Source organism: Sabethes cyaneus, chromosome 1 (assembly GCF_943734655.1).
Source record: "Sabethes cyaneus chromosome 1, idSabCyanKW18_F2, whole genome shotgun sequence".
NCBI classification, from domain to species: domain Eukaryota; kingdom Metazoa; phylum Arthropoda; class Insecta; order Diptera; family Culicidae; genus Sabethes; species Sabethes cyaneus.
In genome coordinates, this window is record NC_071353.1 from 161787432 (window position 1) to 161804691 (window position 17260).

Consider the following 17260-nt stretch of genomic DNA (forward strand, 5'->3'; position numbering starts at 1 on the left):
GTGATCGTTTGAATCGATGAACGTCCCTCATGAACACACACTATTCGCCTGCCTCGCCGATAATGCACGCATCAGCTTTGAATTTCACGAACAGAACCTCAATGTGAACACCAGAATTCGTTCAAAAATTGAATATTGAACATTGAGTGTGTTCGATTTATCGGATACAGAATGTCCGGGGACGCCGGAAAGTATTCAAAATAATATTACCACGAAAAGGGAATAGTTTAAAGTAGTGTTAGTGGCTTTACGAGCAGCAGAAAGCAGTAATTTGCACTTTTGCGTTACTCACGATATTCGTATATTCAGCGATGCTATGAAGCGTGAGTGTATGTTGCTCATTGTTATAGGCGAATTGAACCACTCGCGTAGATGTTTTATCATGATAAACACCGTTTGCCGATGCTCGGCGTATCTATTCATTTTGCGAGTTTTCCAACCTCTGCTAAATACAATATAAAGTATTCTAACTAATGCTAATAGTTCAAAGATGAGTAAGTTTAGTTCAATTTTCCGGTGAAACCAATGTTAACCAGAAAATTTACCTTCATCTTGACCAGATCTGACCTAAAGTCTTATCTGCTTAACTCCACTCTACTTAACTCATTTTACATCTAACTACATAACTACATGAAGCATCTAAAATTTCTGATCAAATCGAATCTAATTTTACCTACATTCTATTCTACTGAAAGTTAGGCGGTTGATGAAGTACTCGACAAACCGCCTGCCCATGGGAGGGTACATCCTCAACATAATTACTACATTATGTTAAGGATGTTAGGTAGGACGATTGTCCACCATACTACGCATGTAAAGGGGGTTGTCCAGTCTCCTTTTGTCCAGCGCTATGGTTCAAAGGTTATTTAATACCTGCGAACCACATGTAATGGCAGGTGTTGTGGGTTCGAATCCGGTTATAATCCCAGATTATAGCTTGGTTCGATCCATGCACCTTCCAGCATTGGACAAAAGGTAGGAGCCACAATGAAACGACTACCTGTTAAGCGTAGGCTACGAGCCCCTCCTCTCTCTCACCTCTCCGCTCTTTCACCATCACTCTAAAAATTTCATTCCTTGCTTCTACCGTACCCCTTCGTCAATTGTAAAAACTATCGTTTCAAAACAAAAATTAGTAATTACTACATACTAAATAGACATATTTGATGGCAATAGTTGAATGAAAATCCACAGCAAGAAAATTCAAATGCCTCTTCAATGATAATTTGATGGCCCTTAGAAGGGCCGTTTATGCATGAATTATAGCAGAGTCCGAACCATTTACTTGGAGCTCGTGTACTTGGTGACAGCCTTAGTGCCCTCAGAGACGGCGTGCTTGGCCAATTCTCCTGGCAACAACAAACGCACGGAGGTCTGAACCTCGCGAGAAGTGATCGTGGAACGCTTGTTGTAGTGAGCCAGACGGGAAGCCTCAGCGGCGATGCGCTCGAAGATGTCATTGACGAAGCTGTTCATGATGCTCATGGCCTTCGAGGAGATACCGGTATCGGGGTGGACCTGCTTCAAGACCTTGTAGATGTAGATGGCGTAGCTCTCCTTGCGGCGTGGCTTCTTCTTTTTCTTGTCTCCCTTCGCGATGTTCTTCTGGGCCTTGCCAGACTTCTTAGCGGCCTTTCCACTGGTTTTCGGTGCCATTGCGACAATGTTTTGCTTAGCTTTCCTAACAAAAACTGATAGCGATTGCCATCGGTAGTGCCCCTTATATACAGAAAAAGAACCGCTTCCGAAGCACGTCCCTTTTTTCAACTTCTGTCATTCCGTTACCTACGAGGTTCAACCCCCTGGTCGATAATCGCCATCTGCCTGAATATATAATAAGGGGTGATTCGAGGATCAGGTATCAGTTTAACGCTACTTCACTTGAACGTAACAACGTAAACTACAACTCTCTTACAACATGTCTGGACGCGGCAAAGGAGGAAAAGTTAAGGGAAAGGCAAAGTCCCGTTCGACTCGTGCTGGTCTCCAATTCCCGGTAGGCCGTATTCACCGTCTGCTCAGGAAGGGAAACTATGCCGAGCGTGTTGGTGCCGGAGCTCCCGTCTATCTTGCTGCCGTGATGGAATACTTGGCAGCTGAAGTTCTGGAATTGGCAGGAAACGCCGCCCGTGACAATAAGAAGACCAGAATCATCCCCCGTCATCTGCAATTGGCCATCCGCAATGACGAAGAGTTGAACAAACTCCTGTCTGGTGTCACCATTGCTCAGGGAGGTGTTCTGCCAAACATCCAAGCCGTCCTTCTGCCCAAAAAGACCGAAAAGAAGGCCTAAATATTTTTCAACCAGTGCGACACAAAAAAACCGTCCTTATAAGGACGAACAAACTCATGTACGATGAGTTAAAAAGTATTTTCTTCACACTATTGAACATATATCAAATTGAAGGTGCAAATACGTTTGTGAATGTAGCTATACACTAAAATGCTCATTTTTATGAAATAACAAGACACGTAGAAAAAGCTGCTGAAAACTTATGTTTTCGTTATGCTCGCATTTTTTGGAATGATCCCCCAAATTCTGCACCTTTCAGTAAGATATAATCCTTCGTCAAAACGCGAAATTATGAAACAAAAATATAATGTGTTTACCGAGGACGTTTCGACTTGCTATTCGTCAATTTTCACCAGTTGGTATAAGCTTTCAGGAACAGGCAGATTCTTTACCTCTTCAACTACCTAACTGATCATCTTTTTTTTTCTTCTTGTTGCCTTACTATTATTGTATGTATGTGCCATTACAATTTGTACTTTTCCTTGGTAAATTGAAGTTCTCTAACTTTGATTTATTTTATTGAATTATTTTAATATTTTTTGAAACGATGGTTCTACAATTGATGAAGGGACGGTAGGGAAAGAAATGAAAATTTTTGGTGAAGGTGATACTAATTTTATGTCCCTATTATTCATTTTCTTTAAAACTCGCATTTGGGAAGCCGAGGTCTGTTCTTATGTCAGATTTTCAAGCATCATTTTTATGTTTCGCTATTTTAATGTCTAAATTTCTACCAGATTAGTTTACAGTATAATTCTTGTTATCTCACGTTGCGTAGGATTTCGTTTGATTTTGAATTCCACTTTCTAAAGTATTTCAGTGCTCATGTACACACTGTTTTGACAATTCACAAGTAAACCTTGCGGGATTTGCTGTATATATGCACATATATAATTAACCAAAATGGATAACGATTGCCTACTATTAATAGCACAGTATCCAAAACTTCCATGGAAAAACTGAGATTACTGTAGTATTAACGTTATACACTGAAAGGAATGGAAGATTGAACGGCAAACTTGCAGTTAGAACAAAATTACAAAGGTAGGTAAGTAGTACAAATATACAAAATATTTCAATAATTCTGACAATATATATTAATGTTAACCGGCTCAATCGTGAATTGCAGTGTTCTATTTCCGTACAACACATTTCACGTTTCCTTTTACTCAATTTCTTACACGGATAGAAATTTGATCTCCAAAACGAGCAAAATGACTCATGATTCCAAGCTCCTATAGCTTATGATTTATGAAAATACACCATGAATAATAATCATGATATCACGAGCTTCTTGCAGTACAACACAACGCAAATTCATGAACTATTATCAAGATTTTGTGCTATCTGATTTGGCAGTTCAGTCATGATTTGACAGGAATTCACATTTCATGATTTCATTCATGGCATCGGAATCAAGTTTCTTTCCGTGTATCCTTATTCCTTATAAGGATAAGGAATTAAGTAAAAGGAAACGTGAATGTGTTCTATGGAAATAGAACACTGCAATTTACGATTGAGCCGATTTTAGTGTCATAGGAGAGCAGATAAAGCTTCTCAACCCTTCATGAAATATAGCTGCGGCCCTGATAAGGGCCTTTTGTTGTAATATGAGATCAAACGAAAGCCGATTGCCTTAAGCACGTTCGCCACGGATACGGCGAGCCAATTGGATGTCCTTTGGCATGATGGTGACGCGCTTGGCATGAATGGCACACAGATTGGTGTCTTCGAACAGACCGACTAGATAGGCTTCACTGGCCTCCTGGAGAGCCATGACAGCCGAGCTCTGGAAACGAAGATCGGTCTTGAAGTCCTGGGCAATTTCACGAACCAAACGTTGGAACGGAAGCTTGCGGATCAGAAGCTCGGTGGATTTCTGATAACGACGGATTTCACGGAGAGCCACTGTTCCTGGACGATAACGGTGAGGCTTCTTCACTCCTCCAGTTGCCGGGGCACTTTTGCGAGCCGCCTTTGTGGCCAACTGCTTGCGAGGAGCTTTTCCTCCGGTGGATTTACGAGCAGTCTGCTTTGTACGAGCCATGCTGATTTCGGTTTCAGAACGAAGTGAGCGATTTCAGGATTAAACGGATAATGGTTGCTAAACACATTTTGACCTCTTTTATGCTGTACACTCGTTCACTGTTCAACCAATCAGAAAGAGGGAAGTGGAAAATTTTCTACCCTCGTAGGTATAAAAGAAGCCCTCTTGTTCGAATCCAGCATTATTTTCGTTCGGTAGTTTGAATCGAATATACCTAACTAAGAAAAATGACTGGTCGCGGTAAAGGAGGAAAAGGACTCGGAAAAGGAGGCGCCAAACGTCATCGCAAGGTTCTCCGTGATAACATCCAGGGTATTACCAAGCCCGCTATCCGTCGTCTGGCTCGCCGTGGTGGTGTCAAGCGTATTTCCGGTCTGATCTATGAGGAAACCCGAGGTGTGCTGAAGGTATTCCTGGAAAACGTCATCCGCGACGCTGTGACCTATACCGAACACGCCAAGCGAAAGACCGTCACCGCCATGGACGTTGTCTATGCTCTCAAGCGTCAAGGACGCACATTGTACGGATTCGGAGGCTAAACGATTATTTGACCCATTTGCAACAAACGGCCCTTATAAGAGCCACAATATTATAAACGAAGAATTAGAAAGTTTTCCAATCCTGTTTAGCAATTAGCCTTTTTGTTACGTTTTTTTCTCTTTAGCGATTCTAAATTGTAGTTTAGATGTAGTGATATCCGAAGTTTTCAATTACTCGATTACCGATTAATCAGTTAGCGTGGTATGCACTGATCGATTAGTTCAGTATTCGTGCTAATAGTATTCGACTACAAATATTCCAATATTTCGATTAAAAATTCGATTAATCGGACGAATCTGAACGAATAAGGGGATTGAACTATTCGATTAAGGATCGTGCCGGCAGTATTCAATAATTCCATGTTCTAATCAAATACTCGAGCGATCACCAGACAACATTACCGCTAAGGCGCTCACCGTCGCCAAGCCAAAAACTACGACATATGACTGTAATATTCATGCCGGTTTGGATAAAAATACGTATTACTGCTGGACAGCTACAATCTCAACCTTCTGCGACAAATCAACTCCGAGACTAATAAGAATGGTCGAATGCTCGATCTGTGTTTCGTCAGCAATGCAAACTAAGCACCTCGGCTTACTGCAGCTTCACATCCTCTCGTGAAGATATCCCCCGCCTTACACCTGACGCTTGAAGTGGATATATCGCAGAATTTCTGTAGCACAGCGGATGCCATCAGCTACGACTTTAGACGAACTGACTGCTCTAGTATTCAAGATATACTACTAGATATCGTTTGGAACGAGATTTTAGACAATAACGATGTCATTGTTGCTGTTCAGACTTTCACGAATATCCTCAATTATGTTATTGATCGACATGTTCCTAAACGCACACCTCCATCTATTAAACATGCACCTAGGCTGTTGTGACGCTTGAAGACATCGAAAAGAGCAGCTCTAAGAAGGTTCTCAAAATATGGCGTTCTATTGCTGCGTGATCATTACAGGCAGATAAACAGTGCATACAAGCGTACGAGCCAACGGTGTTATGCGAATTACTTGCGTAATATACAGCGCCGCACTTGTTTTGAGGATACTTCAACGAGCAAAGCAAAGAAATGCGATTGTCAAACTTGACCGGATGGGATTTGGCGGCACCCTACTGCTCTGACTGAAGTCGTACTTGGCTGAGCGGAATGTGACTGACAATCATTATCCAGTGAATTCATTGCTACGTCCGGTATTTCACAAGGCAGTCATCTAGGCCCGCTCATCTTCGTGCTGTACTCCAATAATGTAATCTTTTCGCTACGAGGAACCAGGCTTTCCTTTGCTGAAGTTCTTAAGATCTATCAGTCGTGTCGTTCTCTTATTCTTATTCTTCTTAATCTTATTAATACCGTCACAGCCACAATAAAGGATTCCTGGAAATAATTTTAAATATTTCCAATCATAGAAATAGTTTAAATTATTTTCTTGTCTGTATTAACATTTGCAAGGTATCAGAGATTTCTTACAAATGTTTAATCGGCCAGGCCAACTGTGAAGTATTGCCGCAAAGATGATTATACGAAATGAATCTTGTGTGAATAAGTTATTCACACATAGATGCATTTCTAAATCTACAGGGAATGAAGAAACGGGGACGTCTCGTAGATCTATCAGTCATGTCGTTCTCCCGGCAAAAACGGCCAATTCTTTTTAACTATCATCTAGGCGGTGAACTGATGAAAAGCCGAACCGAATCCTTGTAACTGATCTCCTAATAGCGAGGGCTCTTTGTCCATGGCTTGTGAACTCAACCATATCAGTGTACAAGCTCAACCACGACCTCTTCGTGGCAGAATGGTCCTCCAAGTATCGTTCCGTTTCGAAGGACAAATTATGCAGCAAACAGAGCCATCGTCGGGCTACAACGAGTATTCAGCCAAGGGTTCGTATCAGCTGGGTTCGACTTTCACTTAAATCGAAACGAGGGAACTTTTTAACTATTTTTCGTACTAGTTGGACTAAATTATCATTATAAGACAACAATATGTCTGTTGGTATAAACAATTCGTCAAATGGTTGAGCTCGTACCTACGCGGTAGAGTCTTATGCGTTAAGCTTGGCACTTGTATATCTTCGCAATTTACCAATAATTCTGGAGTTCCACAAGGAAGCAACATGGGGCCATTACTGTTCATGCTATTTTTTAACGACGTCACTCGGTTATTAGCATCTGACTGTAAGTTAGTATACGCGGATGATTTAAAATTGTACCTGACAGTTCGAACTGTTGAAGATTGTCGCAGTTTGCAAACTTTGCTCGATAGTTTTGTTGGCTGGTGCCGGAAAAATTGGCTCGTTATCAGCATCGCGAAATGTGAGGTTATGACATTTCACCGTATTTTGAACCCAGTTTTATTCGATTATCATGTCGACGGACTAAAACTTAAAAGAGTCGACCATGTAAGTGACCTCGGTGTTCTTCTGGATTCTAAGCTCACATTTCACCTACACCACGCCGCCTTGATATCGAAAGCTACACGTCAGCTGGGCTTCATCTCCAAAATTGCGAATGATTTTAAGGACCCACACTGCCTGAAAGCTCTTTATTGCTCCTTGGTCCGCCCATTACTGGAGAATTGCAACTTAGTTTGGTTTCCACATCAGTTGTCGTGGAATTTACGGATTGAACGAATCCAGAAAAGATTCGTCCGACTTGCACTGCGCGATCTCCCATGGCGACACCCTGTTAACCTACCACCGTACCCTGATCGATGCAGTCTACTCGGTATCGATACGCTGGAGCGTCGTCGTAAAATGCACCAAGCAATATTTAAAGCGAAACTGGTAAATGGCGATATAGACTCACCGACGCTGCTATCTCTTTTAAATTTCCGTGCCTCGCAACGTGCCCTTCGTTCAACTGGATTGCTACAAACTGCCTACCATCGTACATCGTTTGGTTACCAGGAACCTATCACCGCTTGTATCAGGACTTTCGAAATGACTGAAGAATTATTTGATTTTAATGAACCAGCACAGAGATACGTGACGAAATTGAAGAAATCGAATATTTTATAAATCTGACGCTTGTTAGTAGCATTTATTTAGGACTTTGTTCAGATAAATCTTTGAAATAAATAATAATAATAATAATAATAATAATAATTCACTAATAAATAATTTGAAAATTGAAATTCAATGTAGTTATTAGAAACTAGCTGAGCCCGAATTTAACGATCTGGAAAATATGTCTGTTCAGAAAACTGCGGATACATTCCATTGGCCAGTGTTTGCGAAGATGTTTAATCTTTGTATTAGTTCTTTGAGTTCTATTGCATAATATAGCTGTACGATGTTGTACATAACAGTCATAGCCGGAAACTGAAACAAATAGTTTTTATGGTCGTATTGGATTTTATTTAATTGAATAAAAACTTCTGGCTGTTTGCAACATTTATCTAGTTTGATTAGAGTAAAATGTTGCTTAGAAAATTCTTGATCGTTTGCTATCATTACCTCATTTTTTAAATTTTGCGGCTTGGATTTAACACCGACCATATGATAACGCGACAAACAATCAAGTTGAGCAGGCGAGTCGAGCAGTCGAATCAAGCAGTTGCCAAATCGAGCAGTAAAATCAAGCTGTTCAGTCAAGCAGTCCGGTTGAGCAGTTGAATCGAGTGGTCGAGTCGAGAAGTCCAGTCGAGCAGTCTAATCGAGCATTCAAATCGAGTAGTCTAGTCGAGCAGTTAAATCAAGCTGTTCAGTCAAGCAATCCAGCCGAACAGTTGAGTTGAGCAGTTAAACCGAGCAGTCGAGTCGAGCAGTTTAATCGAGCAGTTAGGTAAGGGTAGTCCAGTCGAGCAGTTGAATCGAGTAGTCTAGTCGAGCAGTCGAGTAGTTCAGTCGAGTTGTTAAGTCGAATCAAACAGTTAAGTCGAGCAGTCGGGTCAAGCGAATCAGTCGAGCAGTTAAATCAAACAGTTGAGTCGAGTAATCAAATCGAGCAATTGAATCGAGCAATCGGGGTTGAGCAGTTGAGTCGAGCAGCTGATTCGATTAGTCCAGTCGAGCAGTTAAGTCGAGCAGTCGGGTCTAGTAGTAAGTCAAGCAAATGTGTCAAGCAGTCGAATCGAGTAGTCCACTCGAGCAGTTAAATCGAGCTGTTCAGTCAAGCAGTTAAGTCGATTTGTCCAATCATCAAGCAGTTGAGTCGAGCAGTCGAATCGAACAGTTCAGCCGAGCAGTTCAGTTAAGCAGTCCAGTCGAGTAATCAAATCGAGTAGTCTAATCAACCCCCTAGTCAACCAGCTGAGCAATCGAGCAGTTTAGCAGTCAACCAGTGAGGTGACTGAGGATAGAACTCATTACTACGAAAACATGATGCCCTGTCAGGTGCCTGTTTTTAATTACCGATAAGCCTTTTATAACGTCCTGTCAAAGACCAGGTTTTCGGTACAGACATAAGCCTCTTATATAAATAGATTTCATAGGAAAAATGAAGCATCTGCAAATGGCATATCTTTGAAATTTTAATTTTAGGTTTCATTTTCAAATTTTTGAAAAACTGCTAATTTTTTTTCATGTTTAGAAATCAATTTGCTACAACTTGTGGTATGACATAATTTTTAAGCAATCTCTAGTTTTTGAGATAAATTTTTGAAACAAAATACACTAGAAAATAATTACGCCCTTTTTAAGAATGAGTCTTGAATCAAAATAGTGCCAAAACTTGTGGAAAATGTATATTTCCTCCTATCAAACACGTTGGTAAAATTTCATCCAAATCAAAAAGGCTGAAATTGTGTCATCTACCTACTCTCGGGGTCTTAACATAAGCTACCGAAACGGGGACAGCTCCCCACCTACTCTATTTCCCTAGGCGAGTTATCCATGCGAGAATCGCTAGCTTCTGTTCTGCCGACCGGCAAACTACATTCCGCGCGTGAGTTTCTTATGTTGTTTCCTCCGCGCGAGTCATGGTATTCAGCGAAAATAAAATTTCTTGCCTTTTTTAGGGTTTTCCAGGTGTATTCCGAGAAAATTCAGATGTACAATATCTCGTTAATTAGTCCTTTCAAAGTGTTTATTAAACTTAACTAATTGTTAACTCTTTGTTATTTCTTAATAAATTCATTCTTACTTTTCAATTCAAATTCATCTTTTATGTTACGATGAATTGAGCAACGCAGCTTCGTTCTATTATTTGTTCGTTTTACTTGGAGCTAGCTTTTTAGCTTTGGGTTTGCGATTCTATCGACTCTGTACTCCTAGTCGAGTTTCAAACATGATTTGTTTGACTAAATCAAGACTTTGAAACTGAAATGGTCTATGCTCCGAAAACGAATTAGTCTTAGGTTTTCACTGGTGATCGACATCAGAATAAAAATTAAAGTCTGGGTTTCGGCATAAATGGGTTAAATGTCGTAGCGAATTTTCAAAGGCTGATTTTAATCCAGTTTGATTCGTTCTCGTTTCGGTTACAGTCCGATTTCGATCCGGAAGTCTGGAATTATCTAGATCCAAAATTCTTTTGTTTTTAATGTTGATTTTTTTTTTTCAAGTGTCAACTTCCATGACCCAATAAATGCTTGTTCTCGTAGCATAGAGCAGTGTTTTAAGAATCTTGCTGAATTGGCCGCAGAAAAAAGTATTGTTTCAACAATAGTCTTTGCATGGATTGATCGGGATTTAATCCTCAGGGTCCAGACCAGATTTTCGAAATGAATTAGATGGAAGAAAGTAACCACCCAGCTAGCTTCAGGTTAGCTAGCTAAGAATTCCAGCTTTTACCAGAGCAAATAAAAACCCGTAAGGTTTTTCCGGGTTCTGGGCTGATATCTTTTGCGTTACTTTACGAATAAATCTCAGTCCCTTATTAACAATCAAAGTATCAAAGTTTTAAAATCGTTTTATCATTTCTAATGCCGTTTATTGGAGAACCAACATCGAACGACTTCTTTTCATGTTGTCAGAAACTTATGGATTGGGTATCGAAACATAAACCTAAAGCACATATTTGAAAAAATGAATAGGACAATAAACTATAGTACAATTAAAAACAAATATTATTTAAAAAATAGTGGCTTGCGTTGTCTTATACGAGCCCACACAGAACTTTGCTATATCGTTTCTAACAAATTTTCTAGATAAAACCGGCCAAATATGGGCTTGCAGCCTAATAATTGTGTTCTAATGATTATGAGAAAGTTCAAATATTTCTTCAATGATTAATTGTTGGCCCTTAGAAGGGCCGATTTGCGGAAAATTGAAAGCGTCACTTTAAATTTACTTGGAGCTCGTGTACTTGGTGACAGCCTTAGTACCCTCTGAGACGGCGTGCTTGGCCAATTCTCCTGGCAACAACAAACGCACGGAGGTCTGAACCTCGCGAGAAGTGATCGTGGAACGCTTGTTGTAGTGAGCCAGACGGGAAGCCTCAGCGGCGATGCGCTCGAAAATGTCATTGACGAAGCTGTTCATGATGCTCATGGCTTTCGAGGAGATACCGGTATCGGGGTGGACCTGCTTCAAGACCTTGTAGATGTAGATGGCGTAGCTCTCCTTGCGGCGTGGCTTCTTCTTTTTCTTGTCTCCCTTCGCAATGTTCTTCTGGGCCTTGCCAGACTTCTTAGCGGCCTTTCCACTGGTTTTCGGTGCCATATCGACAGATGTTTAGTTTAGCTTTCCTAACATAAACTGATAGCGTTTGCTAGCGGTAGTGCCCCTTATATACAGAAAAAGAACCCATTCCGAGGTACGTCCCTTTTTCCAACTTCTGCCATTCCGTTACCTACGAGGTTCAACCCCCTGGTCGATAATCACCTTCTGCCTGGGTATATAATAAGGGGTGATCCTGGCATGTGGTATCAGTTTAACGCTATTTCGATTGAACGTAACAACATAAACTAAAACTACAACATGTCTGGACGCGGTAAAGGAGGAAAAGTTAAGGGAAAGGCAAAGTCCCGTTCGACTCGTGCTGGTCTCCAATTCCCGGTAGGCCGTATTCACCGTCTGCTCAGGAAGGGAAACTATGCCGAGCGCGTTGGTGCCGGAGCTCCCGTCTATCTGGCTGCCGTGATGGAATACTTGGCAGCTGAAGTCCTGGAATTGGCAGGAAATGCCGCCCGTGACAATAAGAAGACCCGAATCATCCCCCGTCATCTGCAATTGGCCATCCGCAATGACGAAGAGTTGAACAAACTCTTGTCTGGTGTCACTATTGCTCAGGGAGGTGTCCTGCCAAACATCCAAGCCGTCCTTCTACCTAAGAAGACCGAAAAGAAGGCCTAAATATTTTTCAACCAGTGAACACAAAAAACCGTCCTTATAAGGACGAACAAATTCTTACATGAGGAGTTAGAAATTGTTTTCCTTACACTGAGTAGCGTTATATAATCTAACATTTAATCGTTTGAATGTTAAAATTGGCTTCGCAATGGCAAAATTGTTTTGTATCATATGGACTGTATTCGGGTGGCAAATTTTCCACATCATACAGAATATTCCAAAACAATAGGGTAGGACGGGGCAAAGTGTGTCAATGAAGCTTTGTACTATGACATTATTCCAATTCCAAGCTTGAAATATTTTTTTTTAAACATCTTATCTGTTTCTGTTTCTACCAGGGATAAGTAATAACCAGCCAGTTTTATAAGTTTCGACTTAAAAATCATTGAAATTTTTGGCACCGTCGCTTAGGCGATACTTCAAAATGGAAGACTAGTTATCATTTGAAAATTTAATGTCTGTAACTTATATTATAAATCAATTATTAAGCCTAAATATTTAACGACTGCTTTGAAAAGTGATTTACAGGCTATTTATTTGCAAACAAGCGTTAATTTTCATGTTTATTCCAATACCTAACATGCTTCGTGGCAAAGTATGTCACAGTAGTCTGGGGTGAGGGGTATTATTGTAAAGTAAGGAAAATATTATTTTGAATACGTTTTAAACATCTACCGTTTAATCTAGATTACCTGGATCTAGATAAGTGTGCATAAAATAACGATTGAGAAAAGAATGCATGAGCTGCTAAATAGAATAAGTGATAAAATGCTCAAAACAACGTATCGAAAATATTATATACACGTTGAAGAAAACTCCAAAATTTGCACTGATTAACTTGAACATGCATCTACAATCGTTTTTCACTATTTTAAATAATTTTGCTGGATCCTACAAATTTAAACCTTCCTATTTAAGAACACTCTTTGCCACACTGATTGACAGACTCTGCCCCGGGGTGTTTTTTCACGGCTAGAGGGTCTTAGGGTCTTTCTAATCGGACCCTTTTTCAGTTGATTTTAATGCCACATTATTTCATCGTTGAGTAAAATTTGAATTGAAAGTTGTGATAAGCGTTGATAAACAAACTATGCCATGTTTTTGTAAGAGAAAACTAATTTAACTCTTTATGAAACACATGTGTGGCCCTGATAAGGGCCTTTTGTTGCAATATGAGATCAAACGAAAGCCGATTGCCTTAAGCACGTTCGCCACGGATACGGCGAGCCAGTTGAATGTCCTTTGGCATGATGGTGACGCGCTTGGCATGGATGGCACACAGATTGGTGTCTTCGAACAGACCGACTAGATAGGCTTCGCTGGCCTCCTGGAGAGCCATGACAGCCGAGCTCTGGAAACGAAGATCGGTCTTGAAGTCCTGGGCAATTTCACGAACCAAACGTTGGAACGGAAGCTTGCGGATCAGAAGCTCGGTGGACTTCTGGTAACGACGGATTTCACGGAGAGCCACTGTTCCTGGACGATAACGGTGAGGCTTCTTCACTCCTCCAGTTGCCGGGGCGCTTTTGCGAGCCGCCTTTGTGGCCAACTGCTTGCGAGGAGCCTTTCCTCCGGTGGATTTACGAGCAGTCTGCTTTGTACGAGCCATGCTGATTTCGGTTTCAGAACGAAGTGAGCGATTTCGGGATCAAACGGATAATGGTCGGTAAACACATTTTGACCTCTTTTATACTTCACACTCGTCCACTGTTCAACCAATCAGAAAAAGGGAAGTGAGAAATTTTCTACCCTCGTAGGTATAAAAGAAGCCCTCTTGTTCGAATCCAGCATTAATTTTGTTCGGTAGTTTGAATCGAATATAACCAAGGAAAATGACTGGTCGCGGTAAAGGAGGAAAAGGACTCGGAAAGGGAGGCGCCAAGCGTCATCGCAAGGTTCTTCGTGATAACATCCAGGGTATTACCAAGCCCGCTATCCGTCGTCTGGCTCGTCGTGGTGGTGTCAAGCGTATCTCTGGTCTGATCTACGAGGAAACCCGAGGCGTGCTGAAGGTATTCCTGGAAAACGTCATCCGCGACGCTGTGACCTATACCGAACACGCCAAGCGAAAGACCGTCACCGCCATGGACGTTGTCTATGCTCTTAAGCGTCAGGGACGCACATTGTACGGATTCGGAGGCTAAACGATTATTTGACCCATTTGCAATAAACGGCCCTTATAAGGGCCACAATATTATTGATGAAGAATTACTAGAAACTTCTCCACTTCTATTTAGGGCATATTCCTTACTTTTCTGTAGGTCAATTTTCAAGTTTATTGGGAAACGCAGTCATTAACTTTTCGTCGGAAATCTTTATTTCGGAAACAGTTTTTGGGCCCAAAAGCGGGGTTCTGTTTATAGGAATGTATTCACTGCATTCTTCTTGCCAATCTGAACACAGCAATTGTATATCTTGATTAAAAATTGTTTTGTTTCAAACAAAAAAAGTGCTTTTGAAATTTCCAGAATCGATGACGACTAATTTCACCTTAATTTCAAATTACGTCTTTAAGCCCGGTGTATGATGAAGGAAATAGGCTTCAGAGTACAAAGCTGCCGAAACGGTTACTTGGGTAAAATCCAAGCTAAAAATATAATAGGGTATAATAGGGTATAATAGGGTTTCTAGCAGGTTTCTAAATTCAGCGTATTTGCCTCTGCTTTTGCAGAGGCGCTTTTTGCTGACAGAAATTTTAATGTTATAGCTATTTTCTCAAGACTAAGTAATCTACTGTTTTTTATTCATAGAACGTCAAAACCACCTGTTCTTCCACTAGAATAGGCTATAGGCAGAAAAAATAGATGCCATCGCTTAATGGGCTGAAAATACCCTCCCGTGCCCTATTCGCTGTAATAGAGAACATTCTCGCTATTCGTGACGTCCGCTAATCGTTCGATTAAAGAATATTCGAACAATTTTCAGTCGAATATTGCCAGCACGAGTAATTGAAATCAAATAGTAATGACTGTTCGACTAATCGCTAGTTGAATAATTTAAAAATTCGTTTTAAAATTTAAAAATTTTAGCTGCTAACCATCATGTCGCATGAAACACTGGACTGATAGTGTTAAAACTAAATTTAGTTTTGATGTTAGACAGTGCTGTTAATATTCATCAGCATAGCGTTCAAACTTCTGGATTATCAGTCTACCTTGCATTGAAAATCTGCTTGCTTTGATCAAACGTACATAATAACTAAATGCAGCAAGCATGAACTTCATGCACGAGAATATACAATATCAGCGCCCTGTGATATTGTAACAAACTGATATTCACGTTTGAGCAGTGAAAATCAATAAAAAAAATTTATGTTGTTATTTAGCATCTATTGCGTTCAGCTGTTGGACATAAGATTTTTCTTTTCATTTACTGCATTTAAAATTGTTTTTTTCCTGAAGTGAATATCACCTTGTGTATTTGAAAATCACTTTCTCCTGTTCTATTTTCACGATATATTGAACTTGTATACTACGATGAAAATCACTGTGCAGTTGTACATACGAAACTCAGAGGCATAAAAAACAATGTATGCTAAGAAAAAAGATTTTCTGTTTTGTTTGAAATTCGGTGATAATTAAAGGCCCTGATGTTAGGTGTAAGTTCTGTTTCTCTTTGAGAAAACGTTGAAAATTTTAAACTTCGACATTAATACCCGTCAAACATAGTAATTTCGAATAATGAACACGAGGGCAGCAGCAAAACCGAATGTTCCCATCTGCTAAAAATTATTTTCTAAAACATTTTAAGCCAGAAATTAGAAATAATATAATAAACATACACCCACCTCCATTCTATATTCCGAACGGATTATGTTTCGTACGAAAAAAGCAGCTCAAACGGAAGATTTTCGTATAGAAAAACAACTCGAATGAAATAAGGAATAGGATTCGCCAAGTTGATCGAAATAATTCAACTCTTTCGAAATACAATACAGGTCGGACTCGATTATCCGGGTGAAAACAATTTTTTTTTTGAATAGGTTTTTTAAAATGTATTTTCGTTCAAAACATAAAAAAATTTTTTTCACCCGGATAATCGAGTTCTACCTGTATATGGGTGATAATCTTAGAATGCCAGATTATCACAACAAACTGTAGCAAGAAAAATACTAATTATCTCTTTAAGTACGTTTGTGGTAGTCCTTATAAGGACTGTTTGTTATAGTACCAGACTCTGGTAATGCAGTTAGAAATTTACTTTTTGGCAGCAGCTTTTTTCGGGGCTGCCTTCTTAGCCGGAGCGGCCTTCTTTGGCTTCGGGGTCTTCGGTTTCTTGGCGGCAGTCTTCGACGGTTTGGTGGCTTTCTGCTTGGGGGCAGCGGCCTTCTTCACTCCAGCAGCCTTCTTGGCAGCTTTGGCAGGAGCCGCCTTAGCCTTCTTTTCGCCAGTTTTCTTGGCAGCGGCGGCCTTCGGTTTCTTGGCAACCTTTTTCTCGCCAGCTGGCTTCTTAGCCTTGGTCTCCTTCTTTGGTTTCTTTGCCGCCTTCTTCTCGCCAGCTGGTTTCTTAGCGTCGGCCTTAACCTTGAACGAGCCCGAGGCGCCAGTTCCCTTGGTTTGGACAAGCTTGCCCTTCTCAACGCCCGATTTCAGGGCCTTCTTGAGGAACGGAGCCAACTTAGCAACGTCGCACTTGTAGTTGGCGGCGATGTACTTCTTGATGGCCTGCAGCGAGGATCCGTTACGTTCCTTCAGGGTCTTGATGGCGGCCAACACCATGTCGTTCACTGGAGGGTGAGTCGATGGCTTCTTCGGTTTCTTGGCGTCTCCCTTGGAGGCTTTGGCCTTCTTTGGTGCCTTAGCCGGAGAGACCGCGGCCGGAGCAGCAACAGGAGCAACGGTATCAGCCATTATACTTCACTTACTGATTTTTAAAACTGTAAAATAACAAGGATGTAGAATAGATGCGATCACCATTTTACATTTGGTACGGGATTCCATCGTCCGTGCTTGGGAAAGCATTGGCGGAGGCAGTAAAACAACGTTGAGTATGCAGAACATACTTTTCTGACATAACTTTTTAAAATCCTTTTATTATTAAGAATTTTCCTTAAATTTGATAAAGCTTTAATGTTTAAACCATCCAATATAAATAAACTATCTAAAACTGAATAAAACTGCAAACATTTCGTGG

At 40.7% G+C, this 17260-nt stretch overlaps 7 protein-coding genes and 1 pseudogene across 7 annotated transcripts; 4 read left to right on the plus strand and 4 right to left on the minus strand.

Moving 5' to 3' along the window:
• Positions 1-1281: 1281 nt before the first annotated feature.
• LOC128735771 (histone H2B) lies at positions 1282-1656 on the minus strand. Its single transcript, XM_053830261.1, has one exon. The coding sequence runs from the start codon at positions 1654-1656 to the stop codon at positions 1282-1284; it is 375 nt and encodes a 124-aa protein (XP_053686236.1).
• A 250-nt stretch (positions 1657-1906) lies between these two features.
• Positions 1907-2293, plus strand: LOC128732978 (histone H2A-like). Its single transcript, XM_053826485.1, has one exon. It carries the CDS (start codon positions 1919-1921, stop codon positions 2291-2293), a length of 375 nt encoding a protein of 124 aa, XP_053682460.1. The 5' UTR covers positions 1907-1918.
• A 1636-nt stretch (positions 2294-3929) lies between these two features.
• LOC128732376 (uncharacterized) lies at positions 3930-13736 on the minus strand. The gene is made up of 4 exons (XM_053825626.1): positions 13334-13736; positions 11753-11759; positions 11127-11480; positions 3930-4341 (listed from the first exon to the last, which is right to left on the minus strand). Exons 1-4 carry the CDS (start codon positions 13734-13736, stop codon positions 3930-3932), a joined length of 1176 nt encoding a protein of 391 aa, XP_053681601.1.
• Positions 4565-4879, plus strand: LOC128740808 (histone H4). Its single transcript, XM_053836376.1, has one exon. The coding sequence runs from the start codon at positions 4568-4570 to the stop codon at positions 4877-4879; it is 312 nt and encodes a 103-aa protein (XP_053692351.1). The 5' UTR covers positions 4565-4567.
• On the minus strand, positions 10663-11500 carry LOC128740800 (histone H2B). The gene has a single exon (XM_053836367.1). It carries the CDS (start codon positions 11495-11497, stop codon positions 11123-11125), a length of 375 nt encoding a protein of 124 aa, XP_053692342.1. The 5' UTR covers positions 11498-11500; the 3' UTR covers positions 10663-11122.
• Positions 11753-12130, plus strand: LOC128740789 (histone H2A-like). Its single transcript, XM_053836358.1, has one exon. It carries the CDS (start codon positions 11756-11758, stop codon positions 12128-12130), a length of 375 nt encoding a protein of 124 aa, XP_053692333.1. The 5' UTR covers positions 11753-11755.
• A 223-nt stretch (positions 13737-13959) lies between the features above and the next one.
• LOC128740779 (histone H4-like) lies at positions 13960-14509 on the plus strand (annotated as a pseudogene).
• Positions 14510-16323: 1814 nt separating this feature from the next.
• LOC128745281 (histone H1-like) lies at positions 16324-16977 on the minus strand. The gene has a single exon (XM_053842314.1). The coding sequence runs from the start codon at positions 16975-16977 to the stop codon at positions 16324-16326; it is 654 nt and encodes a 217-aa protein (XP_053698289.1).
• Positions 16978-17260: the final 283 nt, after the last annotated feature.